At 40.4% G+C, this 10,915-nt stretch overlaps 1 protein-coding gene across 2 annotated transcripts; it reads right to left on the bottom strand.

Annotated features, from left to right (window-relative positions):
- Positions 1-3,028: 3,028 nt before the first annotated feature.
- On the bottom strand, positions 3,029-10,915 carry ATP6V1E2 (ATPase H+ transporting V1 subunit E2). 2 transcript variants are annotated; one of them, XM_042981321.1, is made up of 2 exons: positions 10,745-10,915; positions 3,029-3,902 (listed from the first exon to the last, which is right to left on the bottom strand). In XM_042981321.1, exon 2 carries the CDS (start codon positions 3,892-3,894, stop codon positions 3,214-3,216), a length of 681 nt encoding a protein of 226 aa, XP_042837255.1. In that variant the 5' UTR covers positions 3,895-3,902; positions 10,745-10,915; the 3' UTR covers positions 3,029-3,213. The 2 variants fall into 2 exon arrangements, with proteins under 2 accessions (XP_042837255.1, XP_007097924.1); XM_007097862.3 differs by having other exon boundaries at positions 3,029-3,997; positions 10,745-10,905.

Below are 10,915 nucleotides of genomic sequence, written 5' to 3' on the forward strand. Positions count from 1 at the left end.
GGGGCAGAGGGCAGTGGTAAGACGTAAGTCATTAATTCTAGTCTCTTCCAGCCTGTATATCAGTGAATGTGACCTATCTCACAAAAGAGCTGTGTAGGTTATTTATCATCTCTCACTTGGACTGGTAAATAACCCCCAACAGGGCTCCTGCCTCCAGCCTCTCCATCCCTCCAATGTATTTTCCACACACAGTGATGCTAGCGTAATCTTTTAAAAGTCCAGCTCTCACGATTTCACTCCTGTTTAAAGTCCTTCACGGGGCACCTGGGTCAGTTAAGCATCCGACTTCGGGTCTGATCATGATCTCACGGTTCCTGAGTTGGAGCCCCGTGTCAGCCTCTGTGCTGACAGCTCGGAGCCCGGAGCCTGTTTCAGATTCTGTGTCTCCCTCTCTCTCTGTCCCTCCCCCACTCACGCTCTGTCTCCCTCTGTCTCAAAAATAAACATTAAAAAAAATTAAAGTCCTTCAATGACCGCTCATCACCCAGCCACCAGAATTAACCTAACTCCTGAGCAACGCACACAGCACCTCATAATCAGGCTCTGTGCCTCTTTCCAGCTTCGTCGTGGTCACTTTGCCCTCATCCCTCAAACTTCACCACACTGAACTACACACAGTTCCTCTAACACAATTTGCTTTTTCACACCTCAGGGCCTTTGCATATGCTTCCCTCCCACCCTTTGCTTGAAATGCTTACTTCGGCTCAACTGGCAGCACCCCAGAAGCCTTCTGTGACCTTCTCTTCCCGTTACCATATTCTCACAGTACCTCTAATACAACTCTCAGCTGGCACTCGCACACTGTATTCTTCACAGTCAGCACCTAGCACAGGGCCTAACTCATTGCTGGTGTTCACAAAATGTTCGATAAATGACTGAACTCACAACTCAAAAAGACCCACACAGAAGACACCCTTGGCAGAGTCTCTCTCGCTGACACCCCCTTTCCTCTGAGAACTGCCCCAGGTGCCATGTGGACCAAAGGTGGACATTTGACCTAAACTGGGCCAAACAGATCCCCTCTCTGGAAAGTGGAATTGGCTCCAAGAGAAGTAAGTTTGTTTCTGGAACTACAACATGCAAACTTTAGAATGTAAATTTTCTGAGGCATGTCCACCCCACCGTTCAAATCGTGCAGTAGGGAAAGTCACTCCCACAAGAAAGAAAACAAAACAGCCGGCTAGAGGATTTCGGATGGCTTTCAGGTTCCCAGGTCCAGCCCTCTCCTGAGACCGTAAGACATTCCTATCCCCAGGCTCCGTGAGACACCCCTGTTTCCTAATAATGTCTGCTACTTTGTGTTTGAGATTCCAAACATTTCTGTTCCTGACCACATAAGCCGAATTCTGTCCTTGGCAGAGCTGCTTGGGGCTTCTTTTCTTCAAAAAATTTTTATGTTAATACATAAACCACACTTGGGCATAGATTAGACTGTAAATCAATAAACCTGTGCAGAACTAGCAACATAATTTACAGGGCCCAATGCAAAATGAAAACACCCTTTGTTCAAAAAGTACAATTAAAGGTCCTAAAATACAAAGCTTTTTCTTCTGTAGTCTCTCTTTTGACTTGTCATGGTATTTATTTGCTATTTAATGGCTAAGTAAACAAATATTAACATTTTACTTTTTTAATGTTTACTTATTTTGAGAGAGAGAGACAGAGAGACAGAGAGAGAGAGACAGAGCATGAGGGTGGGGTGGGGCAGAGAGAGAGAGACACATAGAATCTGAAGCCAGCTCCAGGCTCCGAGCTGTCAGCACAGAGCCTGACTCAGGGCTTGAACTCACAGACATGAGATCATGACCTGAGCCGAAGTCAGAAATCCAACAGACCAAGTGAGCCACCCAGGCGCCCCAATAAATATTAACATTTTAAATCATTAACATGAATTTTATCATTTATCTTTATATTGCATAATATGTGTATGGAGAATCACCAACATATACAATCTGTGTTTCTTGGTTTCTCCTGGAAGATATGTCAAGCCGGCCAAAGAGCTGAGCCTAAGTCCCCCGCAGGCACTGAGCTGTGTGATGGAGAATTCCATCAGATACTGGAAGACTTTCCGGGGCAAGTGCAGCCCCTCAAAGCTCCTGAAGTTCCCAATCTGAGACTCTGGCCCAGCAAGCTTGACAGCTGCTGGGTCCATCTTCCCATCAGCCCCCAGATCCACGTGCTATGTCCTGGCTGGAGTCAGGGAGGTTAAGCCAGACATCTCCCATTACAGTGGACTGGCCAACCCAACCCACAGCAGACAGGTGAATCCCAGGGTCTTTAAACCTCCACACCCGGATGTGCTTAGCATCTGGTGGGCAAGAGACTCACCCTCACCAACTCACTTGCTGAATGTGCCATGGATCTGCCATTCTGGGGCAGAAATGGCAACCATCATGCCCACCTCTAAGATTTTACAGAACATGCACACACTGTTGACCCTCCCTGCATGCACACCGGCCCACACCAGCCCTCACCAAAGGCAGAAAGCAGCACTGTTCACTGGGTGAGGGAGGGGGAGGCTGGGTCTCAGGGCACCAGCAAGCTGGGAAGTGAGTGGTCAAGAACCCATCCAGGGAGGAGGGTAGGCTTCAGTAGCCGGTACCAGGCATGAGCCAAGGCTCCAAGCCCCTGGCACGGGCTCCGAAGACCCATCAGGTTTCACTTGCAATACACACCTTCAAAGATAAAACTAAGAATTTCAAGGCCTTGGCTACAGAGCACTAAACCCTGAGTGCCGGGCTCTTCTGTTCATGGAACCATGTGTAACTATGCTGCTCATACACCCTGTACACACGAGAAAGCTCTCTAAATCCCATTAAATTACAGAAGCACAGAAAGCTGAAGGAAAAGAAGGAAAACACACTTCAGATAATATTAACAATCTTTAGAGCACTCAGACCCACAAGCCATTAATATCATGCCCATCTCATCTGAAGGACAAGCTAAAGAGCAGATGTCTTCACTCCCTTCCATCTAGACTGTTGAATTGACCAGAAGATGTGGTATGTGTGGATAAACCAGAAGTAGATTTCTAAGCGTTTTCAGGTTTTATTCCAAAATACAATGCCTTTAGCCATTCAAAGGCTATTTCGTGAAAGTAGATAGAATCCTATCAAAGCAGCAAAGAGGAGGAAACATTACTAGTTTCCTTTGCCCTAATAACTTAGGCTTTTATGGCTGGACAATTCAACATGAGTTTCCCTTCTCAGAGGCTTATATAAAAAACTTTCTGTTGGCATTGGCTCCAAACAAAGCCTTTCGTATATCAGGCATCTTTTGCTGGGCTAAGAGATCCAGTCGGCTTTCTAGGGTATTCGAAACCTTTATTCTCTGATTGCTGCTGTAGACCTCCACTCCTCCAGCTGCATTGGTAGCCAGGTGCACCTCTTGATCCACTTGGACTTCCACACATTTTTGGGAGACCATCATGTATTCAGGGATGGCTTTTTGCACTGCAGCCTCCACCAGGAGGAGGTCCTGTGGCCTGCAGCGTACAATCGCCACGGGCTCCAGCAGTCGGAGCAGACCCTGAAGCACTAGCTTATCCAGCAGCCCCTGGTAGATTGCTGGATCTGCCACAATCCCACTAAGTCTCAGCTTCGCATCACTCAGCAACTCTGAGATGAGGTCATCTCGGGCTCTCAGGACTTTCAGCCTTGCCTGATTCCTCATGGTAGACATCTGGATCTTCTTCTGCTGCTCTATCTGCTTCTCCTTCTTCTCGTAATACTCCATAATCTTCAGTCGTTGGGTTTGCACAAGACGTCCTTTCTCAATGTTGAACTCTTCCTCAGACTTGGCATCTATTTCTTCGGCCTTCTCATTGGCTTCCTGCTCAATGAAAGCCATCATGTGCTTAATCTGCTTCTGCACATCGACATCACTCAAAGCCATGGTTGTTCCTGGAAAGGGAGGCAGAGGGAGAACCGGCAGTCCCTCTGGTTCCTTTGATTTAGGACTGTGTTTCAGGAATGACCTTGGAGTTTCACTTCCTTAGCTATGGAGTGCATAAGGGAAGGAAGGAGAGAGTCAGAATCCAAAAGGAAGGATTGCGAAGATCATCTATCACTGTTCATTTCACAGATGAGGGAACTGAGACCCAGGAAGGAAAAGCAACCTGTCCAAGATCATACCCTATAAGAAAAGAGATGTGAACACGGGTTCCCAGAGTTCTACCTCTGCTACACTCAACACTTTTGCATCATCAAATGATTAGAAAATTAGGGTACGCTTAGTCCAGAAGATTTTTAGACAGTGATGGCTTAAGACTCAGATAGCAAGTTGAAGGGATGAAATGCCAAATTAACACAGAAATGGGAAGTGTATGTCCATTTTGGTCTGGAATGGGCTGGGGAGAAGTATAAGAAAATCACTGTCAGACGGGATTCAATCCAGGAAGGCTGTCTAGAGGCAGAAGGGTTTCAAGATCCCTCAACTAATACAAAAAGGCAGAATACTAGTAGACAGATGATGACATCTTGGAGAGAACTGGGAGTGGGAGGGGTTGGGGGTAGTCTTTTCACTGGAAGTGTACATTTGAATCACATAGGGAAACTTTCAGAAAAACAGATTTCTAGGCCCCACTACAGACTACTGAATTAGAATCTCTATCAATAGGGTCTGACAATCTACATCTTAAAAAGCCTTCCTGGGATGCTTAATGAGCTCAGAAAAAAGATACATGAACAGAATAAGACTAGCAACAAAGAGATAGAAAATATTTAAAAGAACCAAACAAATTTTGGAGCTAAAGAATGTAACTGAATTGAAAAATTCACTATAGGAGTTCAACAACAATCTTAATTTAGAGAAGAATAAACCAACAAATTCAAAGACAGGTCATTTGAAATTATCCAGTCAGAGATACACATTAAAAAAAAAACAGTTTAAGAAAGCCTAAGGGACATATGGGATATTGATAACTGAATCAATATATGCAATATGGGAGTTCCAGTGACAGAAAACTTATTTGAAGAAACACCCCCAATGTTGGAAAAAAGAAATGGACATCCATGGTCACAAATGAAAATGAGAAAGGAATCAAGACACATCACTAAAACCAGTCAACAAAAAGGAAGGCAGCAGGAGAGGAAGAGGAGCAAAAAAGCTACAAGACATATAGAAAACAATGAACAAAATGGCAATAGCATGTTCTTCCCTATCAGTCATTACTTTAAATGTAAATGGAGTAAACTCCCTAGAGTGGCTGAATAGGTAACCTTCTTTTAAAAAAGGATTCAAGGGGCACCTGGGTGGCTCAGTTGGTTAAGCATCTGACTCCAGCTCAGGTCATGATCTCATGGTTTGTGGGTTCAAGCCCCACATCGGGCTCTGTGCTGACAGCTAGAGCCTGGAGCCTGCTTTGGATTCTGTCTCTCTCTCTCTCTCTCTCTCTCTCTCTCTCTGCTCCTCTCTTGTTCACTCTCTCTCTCTCTCAAAAATAAATAAACATTTAAAAAAATTTTTTTTAAAGATTCAGATATATGCTGTCTATAAGATACTCACTTTAGATTTAAGGACACACATAGGATGAAAACAAAAGAATGGAAGGAGATATTCTGTGCCAATAGTAACCAAAAGAGAGCAGGAGTGGCCATACTTAGGTCATATAAAATAGATTTTAAGTCAAAAACTGTTACAAGGGACAAAGAAGGATATTTTATAGTGGTAAAAGATAATTTTACTAGGAAGATATAATAATTATAAATATAGATATATGCACCCAATATCAGAGCACCCAAATATATGAAGCGAAAGTTGTCAGAAGTGAAGGGAGTAATAGACAGCAACACAATAATATTAGGAGATTTTAATACCCCATTTTATTAATGGGTAGAATATCCAGACAGAAGATCAACAAGGAAACAGAGGGCTTGGAACAAAAATATAGACCAAATGGTCCTAACAGACATATAGACATACACAGAACAGTCTACCCAATAACAGCAGAATCCACTTTCTTCTCAAGCACACATGGCACATTTTTCAGCATAGATCATGTTAGGTCATAAAACAAGTCTTAAAAAATTTAAGAATATTGAAATCATATCAAGTATCTTTTCTAACCATGATGGAATGAAACTAGAAATCAATAGCAGAAGGAAAATTGGGAAATTCACAAACATAGAGAAATTAAACAACACACTCTTAAACAACCCATGGGTCAAAGAAGAATCCAAAGGGGAATTAGAAAATATCTTGAGATAAAAATTAAAATACAATATATCAAAATTTATGGTATGCAACAAAAGCAGTACTAAGAGGGAAGTTTATAGCAGTAAATGCCTACATTAAAAAAAAAAAAATAGTCAAGGGGCACCTGGGTGGCTCAGTGGGTTAAGCGTCTGACTTTGGCTCAAGTCGTGATCTCATGGTCTGTGAGCTAGAGCCCTGCATCTGCTCTGTGCTGACAGCTCAGAGCCTGGAGCCTGCTTCAGATCCTGTGTCTCCCTCTCTCTCTGCCTCTCCCCCACTCACCCTCTCTCTCAAAGATAAACATTTTTTAAAAATTTTAAAAAAGATAGTCAAACAGTCTAATTCTATACCTCAAGGATCTAGAAAAAGAACAAACTAAGCCCAGAATTAGCAAAATAAAGGAAATAAAGCAATAAAACTAAAAGTTGGTTTTTGAAAAGATGAACAAAATTGACAAACCTTTAGATGGACTAAAAAGCAAACAAACAGAGAAGACTCAAAATCAAAATGAAAAAGGAGTACTAATGCAGTCACCGAAATACAGAAATAAAAAAGGATTATAAGAGACTACTATAAACAGTTATACACTGACAAACTGAAGAAACTAGAAGAAATAGATAAATTCTTGGAAATATACAACTCACCAAGACTGAATTATGAAGAAACTGAAAACCTGAACATATCTATATAGTAAGGGGATCGAATCAGTAATCAAAAGCCTTTCAAAAAACAAAAGCCCAGGACCAGATGGGCTTCACTGGAGAATTCTACCTAAAATTTAAAGATTAATGCTAATCCTTCTCAAACCCTTCCAAAAAACTGAAGAATGGGGAACACTTCCAAAGTCATTTACGAGGCTGGTACTAACCTCATACCAAAGCCAGACACTCCAAGAAAAGACAACTACAGGCCAGTATTCCAATGAACATAGATGCAAAATCCTCAACAAATACTAGCAAACCCAATTCAACAGAACATTAAAAGAATCATACACCATAACCAAGTGGTATTTATCCCCACAGTGCAAAGATGGTTCAACATACAAAAATCTATCAATGTGATACACCGCATTAACAGAATGAAGGACAAAATCACATGATCATTCTAATAGATTCAGAAAAACATTTAACAAAATTCAGCATCCTTTAATGATAAAAACACTCAAAAACTAGGAATAGAAGGAAATTACCTCAATTTAATACAGGCCATATATGAAAAGCCCACAGCCAATTTCATACTCAATAGTGAAAAACCAAAAGATCTAAGTCTTTCCTGTAAGAAAGATCTAAGTCTTTCCTCTAAGGTCAGGAACAAAACAAGGATACTAACTCTTGCCACTTTTGTTCAACATACTATTGGAAGTCTTAGCTATAAGCAATTAGACAAGAGAAAAAAATAAAAGGTTTCCAGATCAGAAAAAAAGAGGTAAAATGATCTCAGATGACATAATCTTGTATCTAGAAAACCCCCGTGATTCCACAAAAAAACTGTTGGAATAAAATAATTCAGCAAGTTTGCAGGATATAAAATCAACATACAAAAATCAGTTTCTATACACTAACAATGAATAATGCAAAAAGGAAATTAAGGCAACAATTCAGTATAATGCTAAGAGAAATAAATCAGTCAGAGACAGACAAATACCATGTGATTTCATTCATATGTGGAACTTAAGAAATAAAACAAATGAATAAACAGGGAAAAAAAGAGAGATAGACAAAAATCCAGACGCTTAAATACAGAAAACAAACTGGTCCTTGCTAGAGGGGAAGTTGGTGGGGTGTGGGTGAAATAGATAAAGGGGATTAAGAGTAATGAGCATTGAGACATGTATAGAATTGTTGATGATTCGTTATATTGTACATCTGAAACTAGTATAACACTGTGTTACATATTGGAAGAAAAAAAAGATGAAGCCAGTTGATAATGTATGTAAAGTGCTTAGAACAATGCCTTGGAACACAATAAGTGCTATTATTATTTCTACTACTAAAAAACAAAAAGGAAGAAAGAAAGAAAGAAAGAAAGAAAGAAAGAAAGAAAGAGAAAAGAAAAGAATCCCATTTAAAATATCATCAGAAAAGAACAAAATACTAGGAATGAACTTAACCAAGGACACCAAATGCTTGTACACTAAAAACTACAAAACACTGCTGAAAGAAACTAAATTAAGACACGGATAAATGTAAAGACATCCTATGTTCATGGATTAGAAGACTTAATATCAAGATGTTCATACTAACCAAAGCCATCTACAAATTCAATACAATCTCTACGAGAGTCCCAATGACATTTTTTTGAAGAAAGAAAAAAAATTCTAAAATTCATATGGAACCACAAAGGACCCTGAATAGCCAAATAATCTTGAAAGAGAACAAAGTCAGGGGCCTTACTCAAAACATATTACAAACCTACAGTAATTAAAACAGTATGGTACTGGCATAAAGACACAAATATAGACCAATGGAGCAGAATACAGGGCCTAGAAATAAACCTACACATATATCATACATGATCTCTGACAAAGGTGTCAATACCACACAACAGGGAAAGGACAGTCTCTTTGACAAATGATGCTAGGGAAACTGGATATCCACATGCAAAAGAATAAAATTGGACCTTTATCTTACACTATACACAAAAATCAACTAAAAATGTATTAAAGACTTAAACATAAGACCTAAAAGTACAAAACTCCCAGAATAAAACATAGGAGAAAATCTTCATAATATTGGTCTTGGCAATGATTTCTTGGCATGACACCAAGGCAACAGACAATAAAAGCAAAATAGACAAATGGGACTACATCAAACTCAAAATACGCACAGCAAAGGAAAACAATACGGCAACCTATGGAATAGGAGAAAATATTTGCAAACCATATAACTGATAAGGGGTTAATATCCAAAATATATAAGAAACTCCTACCACTCAATAACGAAGAACAAACAAAAAAGAAACAAGTTAATGAGCAAAGGATTAGACATTTCTCCAAAGTAGACATACAAATGCCCAGAAGGTATGTGAAAAATGCTCAGTATCACTAACATTAGGGAACTGCAAATAAAAACCAGAATGAGATATTATCTTATACCTGTTAGGATGGCCATTATCAAGAGAGAAAGAAAGAAAGAAAGAAAGAAAGAAAGAAAGAAAGAAAGAGAAAGAGAGAAAAAGAGAAAGGGAGAAAGAGAAAGAAAGAGAGTGAGGGAGGGCAGGAGGAAGAAAGGAAAGAAGGGAGGGAGGGATAAAGGAAGGAAGAAAGAAAAAGAAAAGAAAAAAGAACATAACAAGTGCTGGCAAAGATGTGGAGAGATTAGAACTTTTGTGCACTATTGGTGGGAATGTAAAATGGTGTAGCAGCTATGAAAAATAGCATGGAGTTTCTTCAAACAATTAAAACAGGACTACCGTATGATTCAGCAATCCCACTTCTGGGTATTTACCCAGAATTAAAATCAGGATCTTGAAGAGATATTAGCATTCCCATGTTCATTGCAACACTATTCACAACAGCCAAGATATGGAAACAATCTAAATGTGCTTCCACCACCAATGAATGGATAAAGAAAATGTGGTATATACCTAGAATGGAATATTATTCAACCTTAAAAAAAAAAAAAGTGGGGCGCCTGGGGGCTCAGTTGGTTAAGCATCCGACTCTTGGTTTTGGCTCAGGTCATGATCTCCCAGTTCGTGGATTCGAGCCCCGCATCAGGTTCTGTGCTGCTGGTACGGAGTCTGCTCAGGATTCTGTCTCCCTCTCTCTCTGCCCCCTCCCCTGATTGCTCTCTATGTCTCTCTCTTTCTCTCTCTCTCTCTCTCTCTCTCTCTCTCTCTCTCTCAAAAATAAATAAATAAGCATTTAAAAATTAAAAAAAAAAAAGAAAATCCTATGATATGTTACAACATGGATGAATCTTGAGGATACTTTGCTGAGTGAAATAAGTCAAGCACAGAAGGAAAAATACTGCATAATTCTATTTACATGAGGTATCTAAAGTGGTCAAAGTCAGAAGCAGAAAGTAGAATGGTGGTTGTTAGGGGCTGGGGTTAGGGAAAATGGGCAAATGGGTGTAGAGTTTCAGTCAAGATGAAAACGTTCTAGAGATCTGTGTCACAATGTAGATACAGTTAATAATACTGTACTGTACACTTAAAAATGTATTAAGAGGGTAGATTTCATATTCTGTGTATTTTACCACAATTCAAAAATTAAAAAAAATTGGACTGCTGCCCCAGAAAGATGCACCACTCACCAAGTTTGGTGGTAAAACAACCCAATGTTTGTGACGAAGACCAAAACTTACTTTGGTTCAAAGTCTAAGAAAGTGTCCTGTTATTTCAGGATGTGATTTTTTAAAAACTGCACTTTTGTAAACAGAGCAAAACATTCTCTGCTCCTAAATAAGGCAATGAAGTGATTTTTTTAAGTCTTCCTGGGTAATCTTGCTTGGTCACCAGCTTTGGGATTGAAAGCAGAGAGCGGGAGATCCAGGAAGCCCCAGGTTATGTCGTGGAGGGGAAAATGTACCAGACGAACCCTTACCAGCGTCCTGCCAAGGGTCAGCCTCTGCTCTGGCGCCGGGAGTCTGTGCACGGAATGTGGAACTTGGAACGCTCCCTGGAACCTGGCACTGTTGCTTCCTTCTTTCTGCAAAGGACCCTCGCGGTCCGACCAGGCAACTCGAATCCAAAGAGCCAGGCTGTCACTGGGGAA

The sequence above is a fragment of the Panthera tigris genome, chromosome A3 (assembly GCF_018350195.1).
Source record: "Panthera tigris isolate Pti1 chromosome A3, P.tigris_Pti1_mat1.1, whole genome shotgun sequence".
Classification (NCBI taxonomy): domain Eukaryota; kingdom Metazoa; phylum Chordata; class Mammalia; order Carnivora; family Felidae; genus Panthera; species Panthera tigris.

Bases quoted from the DNA above. Each gene is read 5' to 3' on its own strand.
- ATP6V1E2 (XM_042981321.1), bottom strand. From the start codon at position 3,894: ATGGCTTTGAGTGATGTCGATGTGCAGAAGCAGATTAAGCACATGATG.